At 40.8% G+C, this 16,588-nt stretch overlaps 1 protein-coding gene across 1 annotated transcript; it reads left to right on the forward strand.

Moving 5' to 3' along the window:
- Positions 1-689: 689 nt before the first annotated feature.
- LOC306958929 (trace amine-associated receptor 5-like) lies at positions 690-1,682 on the forward strand (the record flags this gene model as incomplete). The annotated part of the gene is made up of 1 exon (XM_079550554.1): positions 690-1,682. The coding sequence occupies one exon, from the start codon at positions 690-692 to the stop codon at positions 1,680-1,682; it is 993 nt and encodes a 330-aa protein (XP_079406680.1).
- Positions 1,683-16,588: the final 14,906 nt, after the last annotated feature.

Below are 16,588 nucleotides of genomic sequence, written 5' to 3' on the forward strand. Positions count from 1 at the left end.
AGCAATATTTGTGTTTGTCTTGCTGAATATTTGTCATCACCTCACCAGATATCCATGCATATGCCCATAGCTAGGAAACTAGTTTGAGAAATGTGCCACGTAGGTTTTACTTTTGCAGTGAGATGTTACTTTATAAAAATCACTTCTCAGTTTCTATTTAATAAAAAGATTCACAACTAAATTGGAACTTCCTTTCCAGGGAAATTCACAAGAATCAGTGTGCTATGATACTGGAGTCAGCTTTAAAATATTCCATGAGCTTTGGCTCACAAAGCCTGTTACTCAGCAGTATTTTTCCTTCTATGGCAGGACTTCATTTTGTTTATTACTTACACAGATTTGCTGCATTCCCTACACTACTCACAGTATTGGATGACAGAAAATCAAGTCAAAAATGCAGGAAAATTGTTGCAACTAAAATTGAACACGCTGATCTGAAGCTTCAGGAGATACAAAAGTGATATTATAGGCTCGTTTTTTTTCACTTGAAATATGCAAACTGTTCAATAGTTTAAATAAAAGTATTTGATTAAAAGGCATCTCTCCTTCTAATCTGCCTTTTAAACAGCTTTTTGCAGGTCATTTGGCAGCTCCATTGGAAGCTGAATCCTTTTCCAGGCTTGCGGCTAACCCGAGCAGGCACAGGACCTGCCATGGGCTCAGCCCAGGGCCGTAGTGCGGAGATGGGGATGCTCATCGCCTTGTGCTATGAGGTGAACGGCTCCTGTCACAGAACCCAGCATCCCTTCGGGGTGCAGCTGGCCATTTACCTGGCCTGTTCCTTAGGCATACTGATTACAGTGCTGGGGAACCTACTCGTTGTCATCGTTGTTTCCCATTTCCAAGCCCTGCACACTCCCACCAACTTTCTGCTCCTCTCCCTTGCCTTGGCTGACATGCTCCTGGGATTGACTGTGCTGCCCTTCAGCACTATCCGGTCCGTAGAGAGTTGCTGGTATTTTGGAGATGATTTCTGTAAACTGCACACCTTTCTGGACACACTCTTTTGCCTGACCTCCATATTTCACCTGTGTTTCATTTCCATAGATCGGCACTGTGCAATTTGTGACCCTTTGCTCTACCCCACCAAGTTTACTCTAAGAGTGGCCTGCATGTGCATTGGGGTGGGGTGGGCAGTCCCCATGGTCTACACCTCTATCTTCCTGTACATTAAAGAGATTGCAGAAGGGCTGGGCCATTTTTTGCAAGATGTACCCTGCGTTGGTAGCTGCCAGCTGCTGTTCAATAAGCTCTGGGGGTGGTTGAATTTCCCAGTATTCTTCTTCCCTTGCCTCATAATGATAACTTTGTATGTAAAAATATTTACTGTCGCTAACAAGCAAGCCAGATTGATAAACAACATGAATAAAAGTTTTGGGGCTCAGCTACACAGAGGAGCATCCAGAAGTGAAAAGAGAGCAGCAAAGACTCTTGGGGTAGCTGTAGGAATCTATCTCCTGTGCTGGCTGCCCTTTACTATTGACACCATGGTAGACAGCCTTGTGAATTTCATCACTCCTCCAGTCCTATTTGACATCCTCATTTGGTTTGCATACTTTAATTCTGCCTGCAATCCCTTGATCTATGTGTTTTCCTATCATTGGTTCAGGAAAGCTGTGAAACTAGTCTTAACTCAGGGGATCTTTTGCTCCAGGACATCAAGAGTAGACTTGTACCAATAATGATCAGAACCTTCTCATGCACCACTGAAAATATTTTAGGCTATGTTTAGGCATTCCTCATGAATATTATGGATCATCCAGCTAGCTAGTTTTTTATTTTTCCTAAAACAGCTGGCTTGTGCAAATCTCGGGTTTAAATAGGCATGCTGTTCTGTGAATAATTGTCCACAACATTTATCTCAGCACACATGCCTTGTTAGTCTTGACTTTGCTATGTGATGTGACAAGCATTTGAAACTTGCCTATAGTCAGCTGCAAAATAGGACCCTATCCATACTGTTATTGAAAAAATTGTTGCCTGTCTCTGAAGACACCTTTTTAAGAGACAGTTGTTTTTAATAAACAAAGTAGGCGATGATGATTTAGTAAGTTACAAAGGGTGTATGCTGATTTTTAAGTACAAAAAATATAAGGATGCAACAACAGGTAAGACGAAATCCTTAACTATGGTAGTGGACAATAGCAGAGGAAAAGAAACATCAATCTGACATTTTTAACTTAATTTTCCTAGTCTGCTACTGAGCCAGATGTTACGTACGGGAAATGCATCCTAAATTCCTTGGTAGAATCTCTTCAAACCCATGGAATGAAGATACCTGTTTAATCAGAATGTGCAAAGTGAATGCTCCATACCTTTAATCCTTATTGTCCTTTGTATCTTTTCCATTCCTACTGTGTAAGGGAGTAGAAGAAGGGGACAGAGGGAGGAAAGGAGTTGCATGGAGTATTCAAACTGTTAATAATTTTTGTGGGTTTTTTTTCCTTGCTGTCTTTCTTTTCCCTAGGACTCCTCATGCTTTTGTGTTTGATTGACTGATCCCAAATAAGTGGGTCTGCTTACAGACATAACATATGCTTACATATTTGAGCTGCACATGAAGTGTCAGTGCAGTTTCTTAGTTTTCTTCAGCTATGTCTATGTTTTTGTGATTTCATAGGCCAATTTTAGATCTGTAGACCATTGTGATCTCTGTTCAGGAAGCAGCAAGCTGAATGGTAAAATTTTGTACTATACATAATGGAGTTATTTTCTACCTCAACGTTATGACCATTTTATCAAGAAAAGAAGTGTACAAAGCAATAGTAATTCTTTTATAAAGAATTAATAGGCATACAAACAATAAGTGTAATAATCCATCATTTTATTCTGTTAATGGCATGTGAAAATATTATTAGCTTTTAATGTTGTTTGAATTATTATTGTCTTCTAAAGAATGTCATTTCATCTTATATTCAGAGGCATATTTTCTATAGGACAAACACTGAAAGAAGAAAAGAAGAGACAGCTACAGAAAGAAAATAACTAATAGCAAGAGACCAGCAGAGACCCAACAATTTTCTTAAAAGAGTGATTAATTTTTTACTAATTCAGTAGGCAATTGAATCAATCCCACATGGGCACATGTGTCAGAACAAAAGAGAGGAATTTCACAACCGATACTCTGTCGGAAATCAGAGCAATAATGTAATTGTTGCAACAGCAATATATTTTAACTATGTATGTAATAAACTAAATGCCAAAACTCCTTTTGCTCTTTTTTTTTTTATCATACTGTTAAGATTTCTGCATGGCAAGAGTTTCCTCAACTAGCAAAAATGAGTTATTGCTTTAGCATTTTGTAATCTGTTCTGACATCAGATTATTTCAAAACTTTTTACTGTTTGTCTATACTCGTAACACCCCAGTCAAAAATATATATATATATATTGGTATTCAAAATAATCAAAGCTCAAGCTTTACAGAGGAAGGAGAAGAATACCTAAGAGTTCATCTCAAGGTTGTCCTGGACAGTGACAGTAAACTGTCGATGTTTTTAAGCTAAGACATTTATGAAGCCCTATGTCTGTTAGTTAGAATGTTAGTGTCATTCTATATCACATCCTTCTCTCAGTGTCTGATACTGCCCCGGTTTGTTGTATTAATTTTCATTATTTCTTAGGATGGAATACAAAGACTTTTCTACTGTTCTTCTATCTACTCATTCTGTAAGAAAAGGTAAAAACCTCACACCTTACTGCCTACATCTATAGACTTTGTACAGTTAGCATAGCACAGCAAAGCCAATGACCAGGCTAAAGAAAGAAAAGCAGAATCAGATTCTTAGGGAAATACAGGTGACAGAATACCACAGAAATATGTATGAAAACAATATATATATTTAAAATCTTAGATTGTGGCTTGAGTTTCAAGATGAAGGCTCTTAAATTTAATGTGCATAGCTGTCTATGATTACAGTAAGTGTTTAAGCTGATTATAGTTATAACCAGAACGGCTGTTTAAGCTCTGCTTGCAGTCAGTAAATTTCTAGAATATGAATCAGCTGCCTGGTGACACCAAAGATGCCTTAGGGAAGCTGAGATGACTACAAAAGATTAGCATTCAGCTCAGAGGAAGCGGAGGCATAGAGCCAGGTGGGACATACCTGGGTATCTAAATCAGCACTAGATGTCCCTGTTTGGGTATTTAGCATAAGCAAGGGCATCTTACAGAAGTTTAGACATTTAGTTATGTAGAAATCTGCAAGTCTCAAACCGAACTGCGTCATATGGATATCTTAAAAACACCTTTTACTGACACCTTTTTCTCTTGAACTCACCACAGCCAAAGCAATAAAGAAAGGGAGCTTTCACTGAGTTTCCAGTTGTTATTTGAGATATTTTCTACCAATCCTCGATAGATTCAAGAAAGTACACGTCACAAACATATTCAATTGGCCACTTCTTTTTGGAGTCCCATTGCATAATCTGTCTTTATAATTTTCTTCTATGGAAGAGGATGAGCATTGTTCCCCTGATGGATTATCATTTTCTAGGTTACAGTAGAAGGATTAGCACATCACATTAGGTGACTTGCTAGATCTTCTTTTTGGTTAAACAGGTTGGGACAATGGAGAGAGGCACATACAGTGCTAGAGCAAACAGGTGAGGCAGGTCTGGAAGCAGCCATAATTGCTTTCCTGTTCTTCTGTCACTGCATTTTGTAGCAATTGTAACTCATGCTTTCATCATCTTTATAACCCCTCCTCTTACTCCTTACCTTTGATGTTTACACAGACAAATTTTGTCATGACTCCTTTGTGCATTTTTCTCCATGGTTTCAAAAAGCAATGAAGGTAATTATGAATTGTAAAATGATAATGGCAATGATGAGCTATAAAACAGTGGAGATCAGTTGCTCAACAATTAACTCCTTTAGAAATGAAAAGATATTAGTTCCGTAAGATCTAGTTGCTGGCCTCAAATTCCATAGACTTATTCTTTTTAATGTATGTTCTTCCATAGATTTGTATTTCTTTATCTGAACAAAATACTGACAATTAATTTTATGCCCTGCATAAATCTTCATCATGTTACAGTGGTCTGCCTGAGGGAAGAAGGACTTTTTATTTCCAGGAACCTCTTAATTAAAGACCAGAATTTGCAAGAATAATTTCAGCTCACTTCTCTTGTGCAGGTAAAGCATATTGTGATTTTTGAGAATTTAATAGAAAGGCAAATAAAGATTTAAACAAGTTGCTAGAAAGCCTCATTTTCTTTTATTCTTTTAGGAAACATCCATGTTGGGAATAGAATTTTTCTCTTGTTATTTAAAATATATACTATATGACAATTACTGCTGCTGGCGAGTAAGTAGCAATCTAATTAACCTGCAAATGTTCAAAACAGTTTTTTAAACAATTTTTTAGCCATTCTGCAATGTAACTCACCCACTAGCTTGTTAAGGCTTGAAATAGTCATCTGCCATAACTTGGAACAGCATCTGGTGTAATAGGAACATAATCCTATTTCAGGTTTTGGAGTGGATAGCTGAATTAAATCTGCAAATAGAAATAACAACAGTAAATCCAATTCTTCACTCTGTGGAATGCATCAAGCATTTGCTGGGAAGCCTTGCTAGACAATTTGCCATTTGTAGCAAATGTGAACAGCATGGCTCTCCATATCTAATGTCAGTGGTGCGCAAGTGAAATGCAATAGCCAAGAATGAGATTTGCCTGCAAGGTAAATTATGCACTGCTCATGCCTGGGAGAGAAGACACTTGTAAGGAGTATGAGGATAGGGATGAATTTCTGCATTATTGTGCTGTTGTGTATCACACAGGAATGCAGAGCTGGTTAGGAGTGACTGCCCAGCCTCAGTTTCACCAGCAACTCCAATGCCTGTGCCACCCTGTACTCATCATCTGCACTCAGCGACAGCGCCTTGCTGGCTACACGTGCTTGCAGGTGGGGACTGCAGAAACAAGAGGACTCCAGGAAGGAGACAAGAAGGTGGAGCAGACTATTGGCTCAGGCACTGGGAGAGCAGGAAGCAATGTCCCTCCCAAATCACATGGTGTTGGTCTTGGTCTAATTTCAACCTCTTTCAAATATTGGATAGCATAGGGAATATAAACAGAATGTTTTTGAAGTTACACCACATCAGTTTAATTTTACATACAATAGCAGAGATATGAAATGCTGATTTTCAGACTCAATGAATATCCAGAGTATCTTAAGTGATATCTACTGAATATCCACAGTACTCTCTCTGCCAAATCTACACATACCACAGTCTCAATATTTCTCCTTTTCTTTTTCCAGAGCTTTCCCCATTTTGTGTAATGTAGTCTGCAATTGGATGAACATATGGTTCAGAGCTCAATTCCTAGGTAACACAAATGAGGTCTAGAAATATGCTGATGGCATGAATTTATAGATTAAATTTTCTAGCAGCTCTCCTTTCCAGCATCTCTGAATATTACACTTAAAGGCGGCTTCTTCAGAACTCCTGCCATATATTACAAATGATCGAAAACACTATTATTTATTAGCAAAGGAAATTATGAAAAAAGTGAAATAACACTGCTGTTTTAACTGTAAAACAAAGCACATTTTCATAGTGCTGTTTAAAGGATATTTTGTGCTCTCAGGAGAACCTGGTCAATAAACAGGACTTTCTGGCTGCTGTCTTAACTGCATCTTACTTCAAATTACTATATTAAAGAGGCTGTTTAAATATTTTCATAGTAAGACAACATTGTAATGAAAAGTTTGTTTAATAATCCAGTTTCCTTCCCAGGCTGTAAGATATTTGTAGGAAATGGGTACATTAAAGAATAATATCACAAGCTTTTCTAGTTATTTAACAATGAAAGGTAGATGCTAAATGAGCTAACAGCATGTGAGAACAAGCATTTTGTCCGTAGAACACCCAGTATCTCTAGGCAATCATTCACCTCAACTATTTCCAAGGTGTGAGAATGAACACTGATCAATGAGTGTGTTATCTGCAAGCTAAAAAAGAAGTGGCAATCTGCAGATAATAAGAGTAATGGGGGCAATAATGGGAAGAATAACAGGACACTTCTTTTTTCTTTTATTTTTCAATTGGAAGTACTTATTTGAAATCATTGTTTTCTGAGGGAAAACTGACAGTGAGCCTAGCTGAGGCTCCTAGAAGTAGGAGTGGCTATGCTCAGTCAAAGATTTTATGATCAAAACTTGGATGTAAAAATCAAGGCAAGGCCTTGATACAGAAAAGAAGTGCATTACCCTCTCATTAGTGCACCATCTAGTGGGATAATCCTGGATTAACTTCACTGCTCAACAGCGTGGAGGGAAAATTTTCCCATGCACGTAGCTGCATTAAGATCATTGCTAATCTAAATAACATACTAAATTTAGAATGAAGAGGTAAACATTCCCATGGCAAGTTAGAAAATTAGGCATATCAGAATGCTTTTTCTTAACAACTTTAACTTATAAATGTAAGGCTGGACATCTCCAGGCATCTATTAATATAAATTTATGTAGATATGCCAGTCTTGAAGGCTATGTTGTTGTCCTGGTTGGGACAGATTTGACTTTCTTCGGAGTTTTATATGCTGTTGTGTTTCGGATTTAGGAGAAAAAAAACAACACACCGATGTTTCAGTTGTTGCTGGGCAGTTCTGTACAGAGACAAGAATGTTTCAGTTTTTCAGCCTCTAGTACTGTCCTGCCAGCAAAGGGGCTGGGGGCACAGGGAGCTGGGAGGAGACAGAACCAAGGCAGCTGACCTAAACTGTTCAAAGAGATATTCTGTACCATATGACAGACATCATGTGAAAAAAAATTACAAAACTGAGAGGAGTTGGATGAGGGAGCTGCCGCTACTAGGGACTAGCTGGGCATCAGTGGGTGGATGGTGACCAATTCCACTATACATCACTTACATTGTAGTTATATATATTATTTATCTCTTCCTTTTCTGCTTTGATAAATAGTTTTGATCTCAATCCATGAGTTCTACTTTTCTCTTTTTCCAGTTCTCTCCCCTATAACACTAGGAGGAGGAAGGGAATAAGAAAAGATTTTGTGTGCTGAGCTGCTGAATTAAACCACAAAAGTCCTCTCCCATTTGAGCATGCTTTGAAAAATATTAAAAATCATCTACGTAAGGGTAAATCTTTCAGGCTTTTTACTTCACTGCATGGTGTTTGAGTTTTCTTGGACTTTTCTGCTAGTGCTATTTGCTTACCACGTTATGAGAGTTTCCTCTACTCTAGTTATTTTCAGATCATAGCAGTGACCAAGATCCATGACAGAGCAAAAATAAACACTCATGTCTGTGAGGCAGCTCAAGGGGAGGAGAAGGACAATCACTCTTCCCAACTTCCTTGGTCCAGGCTGGGTGTTGCAGAAGAGACAGCATTCCCAGCCACCCATACAACAGGGTTTACTCTGCAGTATTTAATTTAATCTCACAAGTTAAGCATCCCAGCCTGCAGGGCACTGGGGAACACATGATCCTGTGATTTTTCCATTTTAAAAATGGAGCAGGATTCAGGAGCATTCGCAGCTGCTGTGAAGGAGGCCTCAGAAGTTCATCTATCCCATGCTCTCATGTGACTGGGTTAGGAGAGACCAGGTTCCCCCATGTCCAACTGCTAGCTCTGCCTCCCCCTGCCGCAGTGGTTTTTAGGCATAGAATCACAGTATCAATAAGGTTAGAAAGAAACACTAAGGTCATCTAGTCCAACCTTCAACTCTTCTCTACCATGCCCACTAAATTATGTCCCTAAATGCCACATTCACATTTCTTGAACACCTCTGGGGATGGGGACTCCACCACCTCCCTGGGCAGCCTATTCCAATACCTCACCACTCTTTCTGAGAAGAAATGTTTCCTAATATCCAACCTGAACTTCCTCTGGTACAACTTAAGGCCATCACTTCTCATCCTATTGCTGTTAAGTGGGAGAAGCAACTGACTCCCACCTTGCTACAACCTTCTTTCAGGTTATTTGTAGGGAGTGATAGGGTTGCCTCTGAGCATCCTCTTCTCCAGACTAAACAGTTTCAGTTCTCTCAGCCACTCCTCATACAACTTTTGTTCCAGATGTCTCACCAGACTTCTTTAAATATATTTATAATCTCCCATTCTTTCAGTTTACTTATAAGTTTCTACTTCCATTTAGAGATGATGACCAAAACATAAGGTCAGAAAGAACATTCACATAATGGCACTGTATTTCATTGTATTTCAGTGTTTTTAAGTTGTGCCAGAGGAAGCTCAGGTTGGATATAAGGAAACGTTTCTTGGAAAGAGTGGTGATGTATTGGAACAGGCTGCCCAGGGAGGTGGTTGAGTCACCATCTCTGGATGTGTTCAAGAACCACATGGATGTGGCACTGAGTGAAGCGGTTTAGCGGTACGGAGGCGGTGGGCTGACGGTCGCACCAGATGATCTCAGCGGTCTTTCCAATCTTTCCAACCTTAACGACCCTCTGAAACCTCGCCGCCCGCTGGAGGCCGCAGCGCGAATATCACACCCGCCCACCCCGAGCCCTCCCAGCCGGCAGCGCCCCCTGCCCGCAGCTCTGGGCCCGCAGCCCTCCTCTGCCCGGCCCGGCCCGGCCCCGCGGCCGCTCCTCCCCCCGCCTCCGCCGTCACGGCGCGGCCCCCGCCCCATGACAGGACGGGGTGGTGCCGGGCGGCCAGGCCCTGGCACTCCCTCGGGAAGCCGGCTTCCCTGTCATCGGCGCCCCGTGCCCGGTGCGAAGAGGTACACCGGAGCCGGGTAAGGGCGGCGGGAGTGGATCGGGGCGGCCGCTTCTTTCTCGCTTCCACGCTCGGGTGGCCGGCGAGGGATGGCGCGGGCGGGGCGGTGGCCGAGCAGGGGCTGTCAGAGGGCGGCACGGTGGGGCCTCGGTGTTTGCGGGAGCTCCCGGCCGCCGCTTGGGCCTGGGGCTGAGCTGGGCGGCTGAAGGCGGGGGAGCCCCGCTGTCGGGTGGAGGCTGCCCAGCTCCGGGGTGGCAGCTCGTGCTCCTCCCGCCGTGACATCCCCCTAGCTTTCTGCCGGGCGCTGCCGTGCTGCTCCGAGGCCTCGAGCCGGTGTGCTGTGGCGGCTTAAGTGCAGTCTGAGCCCGGGGAGTTGAGCTGCGCTGCATCAGAGCGCTCGTGGTGTTGGAGGTGTGAGGGGAGCAAGGTGTGTTGGCTGCGGGAAGGAAGGCTACAAATCGCCTGTGCAAATAGAGCCTGGGCTTGGGGCCCGGCGTTATCGCTGCCTTTCCTGTCGAGTGACTTGCTGCTGCCTGAGAAGTGGGAGCTCGGTGAAGCTGTGGGGGAAGTGGAGGGTTCGGCTCTGCCAGGCGTGAAACGCGTGGCGCTGCTTCTTCATCAAAGCTTAACGCTAAAATCGGAGGGTGCTTAATGCCACAGCTGATGTGTCCGTGTATTCTGACTTCCCCTGAGGAACGAGCAAAGCAGAAGCTGGGAGTGGTGTTGCCCTGCAGCCTCTTGCTATGAGCCCGTGGCTTCACATGAATGTTGTTACTAGAAAGGAGGAACGTAAACAGTTGAAATTTCTTAAAATTAGAGGAAAGTGGTGCCGGGTGCTCTGTTGAGCTGTTGTATTTCTATTCCTGTGGAATAGGCATCTTTTGTAGCCTTGTATAAAAATAGTGAGTAACACTTATCAAAGAGAAGCTCTGGAAAAATGAAGACCTGTAATTTAGTCATTGCCGTATCCTGGTGGGCCAGTTCCCAATGTTCATCTCCTGTTTCTTCCTCAGAAGCATGATTCTCTTTGTGAAGGCATTTCCTTGAGAACTTGTGTTGTTAGGCTTGCAAAAGGCACATTCTTCTGCTGCTTCATGTAATAATCAGTAAGAATGAGTTGGATAGCGATAAGTATATTCCTTGTTAGCCATGTGTGCTGAGGCGGCATTGGTTGTTCTTTACGTTGTTCTAATCACGTTTCATGTTTCCATAGTTCAGTTTTACATACTGAGCACTTCTAATGCATAACTGCAAATGTAATGGTTAAGTTACATCTTCGTTGGGAAATCTTTTCTAGGGGAATGACACTGACCAGTTACACAGTCTTAACAATTCTTATTTCTTCTTTAAAAATCATCTGGTCTTTGCATGATGTAAGTTCAGTTTTGATGTGCTTCAACACAACTGATGAGGCAAGACCAAGGTGATTGGGCAGAGTGGAATAAAAAATTGTCTTTTGATCTCTTCTATCTTAGTGTTCCTGCATTAGAGCAAATAAAGTTTTAAAATAAACTTTGCTTGCTTTCTTCCCACTGTGGATTTAGGCTTAGTTTTACCTTAAGCTAGGTGATTTGAAGAAAAGAAATCTGAATAGTTTAACTTTCACTTCTTTTAAACAGGCAGGGAGGAAATCATGTTGCTGTTCTGTTTGTTATGTCCCATAGTTGTTCCTGTATTATAGATGCCCGTAGAGTGCCTTTGCAGATCAGGGTTTCAGCCCATCTGGAGCTGTAAAGCATAGAAGTGGAAAGTATGGTGTTATTCTTAATACATTTTGGCCTTAATTAAACTGGGGGGAAAGGATATATCCAAACAAAACTTACCTCCCCATCCCCTCTGGAGAGAACAGGGGCAGATTTAATTCTTGCCTGTATGAGTCAGTTGTGATAGTGCCTCTGGTGCAGTAGCAGAGAAGTAGTTACCTTATGGTGTGCAGTCTCTCCCTTATTCCAGAAGCTTTTATTTCTTAAAGTTTAATTTAACTACTTGCTGCTAAGATCAGCAAAAGCTGATGTCTGATGATTTGTTTTGAGCTGCTTTAGAATGGAGCTGGAGCCACTCTGTAAAAGTGCTATGTCACCTTGTCTCATCTCAGAAGCTGGTTGGCAAAGCCTACTCAGATGAGGTGGATAGAGCATTGTCAACTTGCAGAAATCTTACTAATCATTGTGATACAAATCTTCAATAGTTAGTATTGTGACTGGCTGATGTTTTTTACGGAGAATGGGAGTAGAATCTTTCTAATACTTACATCAAAAATTTTTATTGTGTTTTTGCCCTATTTGAAGGATATATATACGTATATATATAGCAGAGATTATATTACAAAGGAAGTCATTGAGGAAGCTTTATTTAAAAAAAAAAAAAAAAAGCATGTCCAAGAAAACCGCATGACTTGTCTCTGGATATTTAAAGGCACAAAATCCTAATTCCAATCAGATTTAAATTTTCAAGCATTTCTCTGGAATGCAGTATATAATTTTTGCTTACCGTAAGCTGAGGATTCATGTAAATATTCCTTAAATAGTAAAACTATTGCTTAAGTGTTCTATGTCTTAATGCTGTGTATTGGCAGTTTTTACAGGAGAAGGAAAAATCATAGAATGTCTAAATGAGAAAATACCAAATGGATTAGATGTTTGTTAACTGTAACCGGCCAGCACCTGCAGTGTAGTTAGATGATGGCTGCTGAAATCCAGCCTGTGTTGTGCTTGTCACATCTCACCTTTTTGTCTCAAGAGAGCTTTCAAGGATGGCATCAGAGAGCTGCTTGGTTGAGAGTTCCACGTCCTTGTCTGGTCAGCGGAAACTGGCCTCTGCAGTCAGCAGCAACCTTACTGGGAACAGCCAAGGGAAAAGCAAATTGTTTCCATGCCTGATGAAGGAAAGCAAGAAAGCAAGTTGAAACTGAAGTTCTTTATTTACTTAGGATATCAGAGTGACTGTGATGGACAAAGTAATTCATTAATAGAGAAGTTAGGAAAAATACATATTGATCTCTTGAATTCTTTAGATTTTTCTGTATGTACAGAGAGATCTTGTTTCATTCAGTGTTATGTGTTCTGAGTCTTTTTTTTTTTTTTTTTTCCCCTCCTGTCAATAGACTCAGTTCTTTGGTGAACCTTTTTCAGCCATTTGACTAGCTGAGTTACCTCTAGGTGTGGTCTCAGTCTCAGACCATGTTGGCAAGCAGAAGATGAGAGTTAAAATCAAAAGCTTGCACCAGGCTGAAACTTTGAGAAGAACTGAGTGCTACTACAAACGCAGATCTGTTCCAGTTTGAATGCAAAACGTACTTCCTCAAACTGCAGCATATCATCATTAGTTCCCATTTAAGAAGTCATGCAGGCAGTAATGCCAAAGCGTTGCATGATGGAGAAGTTAAATACTGTGGAACTGAAAGGGATAATTTCTATGGAAATGTAGGGTCTTAACGAATGCTCCTGTTGGCTTTGTCTGGAAGGAAGTGCTTGGTGCACGTCTGTTTTGTTCCCCAGTGGCTGATTGCCTGACCTTGCTGGTAGCAGAGCTCCCCTTGGCTTCCCGGGTGCAGCTGTCTGGATTTTCAGAGGGCAAGTGACTCCAGGCTGACAAGTGAAGGGTGTACATCTGGAGTGCTCTTTCTCTTAGACACCAGAGCTGATATAACTAGAATGAGGAAGAAACTCATACTTCCCGTTTCGTTTTTTTTTTGTGTGTGTGTTTTGTTGCTGTCGGAGAGGGTGGGTTGGTTTTTTTGTTTGTTTCAGATACAAAAATTTCCTTTTCTTTGGGCTGCTCTGTGATTGGGAATTGATGAAAGCTGATGGCTGCCTGCTTGCTCCTCTTTCCAGTCTGTTACCCGGACTAGTCAGAGACCAGGAACTTAACCCTGCACCAATTTGTGCTATCGATGTGCTCTGGAATACCATAGCTGATGGAAGAGTTTGTATGGGATAAGACAGCTATGAATTTACATTGCTATGCTGTGACTTGACTGTAAATTCTAATTAAAAGAAGTATGTTGTTCCTTGCCAAAACCGCACCCCTTCCTCTTCATTTCACTTTAATTCTTTAAACAACCAAGTGAACTTCCCAAAGAAGCAACTTCAGAAATTGAAAAAAAAGTCAGCATTTTAACTGCATACACAGTTACACCATTAGAAAGATTTTCTTGGCACCTGCTGTTGTATGTCTGAAACGGAAGCTGTTTGGTGATGTCTAGAAGCTGAAAACTTTCCAAATAAAAAGTTCAATTTAAGAAATGCTCATGAATCGCATCAGCTTTTATCATTTTGGGGTGTTCTTAGAATGGGGACTAAATGATTTCTGCAGCAGTGCTGACTGTTGTAGTTACAAGTGTGTCCTAGACTCAGCACTCTGCAGTGTGTGATATAATTACAGCTGAAATTATTCTCCTCATGCCTTCTGTTGATAAGGTGAGGTGAACTCATTAGAGAAGACCACATGTACTAGAGTGTATCATGTGAACTTTGCGATTTTATCATCTGAACAGCTTCTCACTATCTGTTATGTTTGGCTGCCCAGCTATGTAACTAGAAAGTTGAAAAGCTCAAAGTTTTGTGTATTATACAACCAGTACATTTGAGGCAGCTTCCTCATTGAAGTACAGTGCAACTTGTTTAAAGATATCTGAAAGTCAGCTGTATTAAGTTCCAGGACAACAAGAAAGTTAAGTGCTTTGCTTTTGTCAACACTTAAATGCTTGAAAAATGTGTTATGTGCAGCTGCGAGTGAATACAAATACAAGGGAAAAAACAGCCGTGAAGGACTGTTTCAGTTCTGCAGCCTTTTACCCAAGATGATTGGTTTCTTGCTGGCTCTTCCGCTCAGCAACTGCATTTTAATGTTTAACTTCTAACATTAAATATAATATTTAACTAAAACGTATTTTTAGCCAGCGCTGGCATTCCAGTTAGCATAATACTGACATGTTTAGAAATAACATCTGAAGGGAAAAAGCACTGTCAACAGTTTTGAGTATTCTTCTGTTTTTCAAACTGAAGTCTTTTCATTTTCTGCCTGTGATTGTATTTCCCACTAAAATGATACAATTTCTTTTGTCAGCATGCTAAGCTGTGGAGCCATTTACTTAATGTAAATTTTACATTGAAATTACCAGTTCAGTGCAATATTGCCTAGACTTTCCAAATGAGATCAAGGATTTTTGTGCTAACCTTGGTCCAGAGAAGTGGGATTTAAGCTGTCTGACTTCAAGATTTCATTTGTGACCCAAAATAAATTGCATCTGCATGTGCAACAGACTAAGATAGGAAGTATACTGCAGAGAGGCAGAATGACCTGCCAGTGATTGTGAAGCAAGCTGAAGAATGCAAATATGTGTCTCCTCATCTGCCATCAGATTGTTTATTACTGGGGGATGCTTCAAGGCCTGGTGCCTCCAAACAGGATTTGAAACCCTGGTGCAGCCAGCAATCTTCTCAAAGTCGTGGAGAGTTTTATTTTTGTGGTAGCAGTCTGGTGTAGGTGATGCACTCTGCAGGGTGGCATCTGCAGGCCAAACTTCTGTAGTTGTAGCTTTGGTGGAGTTTTGGGATGGGATGTTTTGTAGCTCTGACCATTGCAATCTCATGGCAGCTCTGCTAGAAACTGTGAACACTGAAAGATTTGAATTTTCTTTAGTATTCAGCTGCTCTCCCTGAAAATGCTGTGAGAACTATTCTGCTGTAGAACAGCCAGGGTATTGGCTTCAGTGTATTAATACATGCCATTCTGGAGGTGGAAGAAAGTAATGTTTGGCACCAAGAGTTGTGAATTAGTTTTACTTTCAAAAGTAAATAAAAAGGACTTGAGCTTGCAGACTGGACATCTGGTATCACCATTGGCAAGTCGGTTGGCTGACCCTAAAACTGTTGTAGCGATATCTCTTATTGAGAAGCTGGTCGCCTAGGAAAAGAGAGCGTTGCACAGTTTGGGTCAAACAGTGGAAATGGAGGGAACTGGTGAAGTTAAAACATTGAACCCTTTAATGTGAAGTGCAGGGGATTGGAAAGGATGAGATAAAACTAAGCGTGGAAATGGCGGCATTGTGTTGGATGCACATATACTCGGTTTGTGTGCATTCTCACTGCAGAACAGATGCGTTGCCAGTTTTCATTTGCACATGTACCCATAGCTATGCCATGTTAATTGGGATATCTTTGAACTTGGACTGGAAGTTGCTCTGTGATGATAGAAAGTAAACTAGGACATTTCCAATAGTTACTGTATACTGTATGATTATATATATGTGTTCTTTCAGAGCAAGTGCATTTGTGAGCATATTCGTGTTACTGAATTTTGGCCTTTTAAAATAAGATAGGTTCTAGGTGCAAAAGAAAAAAAACACATCTACAAATGCATTTGTATACCCAAGCTGTAGAGAAATGAATTTATATTTAGGAACACAGCAGCTGAAGCAGTATTAAATGGCAGTTCATAGAATTCAGTTGCAACTGCGGTTAAAAATCATTGGTATTTGGAGGACACAAGGTGCCTCATTCATTCTGATACCCTGTGAGAAAGTGTCACTGTTTTTCCCAGCAGTTCAGTGTGCTAGGTTCTATCGGTGATATAAGTGATACATGGCGGGATATAACCATACGATTGGTTGTGGGCATAATTCATTAGAGGATTTGGCAGTCGCAGAATAATGTTCAGCATTTTCTTTAATGAGAATGCATACTTTTTTTTATTTTACTGTGGAAGATGTTAGAACTTTGACAAAGTAGTCAAAGTAGTAGTTTCTGTGATGTAGCTGCTGTAGTGTGATTGCAGATTTTAACCTATACTTATTACTAAACCTAATACTGAATTATTGTATTGTCACATTCTTGTTTAATACTTAATACTCTGTTGTAGAAGAGAGTAAACAGTAGTA

The sequence above is a fragment of the Tetrao urogallus genome, assembly GCF_951394365.1.
Source record: "Tetrao urogallus genome assembly, chromosome: 2".
In the NCBI taxonomy this organism is placed as follows: Eukaryota; Metazoa; Chordata; class Aves; order Galliformes; family Phasianidae; genus Tetrao; species Tetrao urogallus.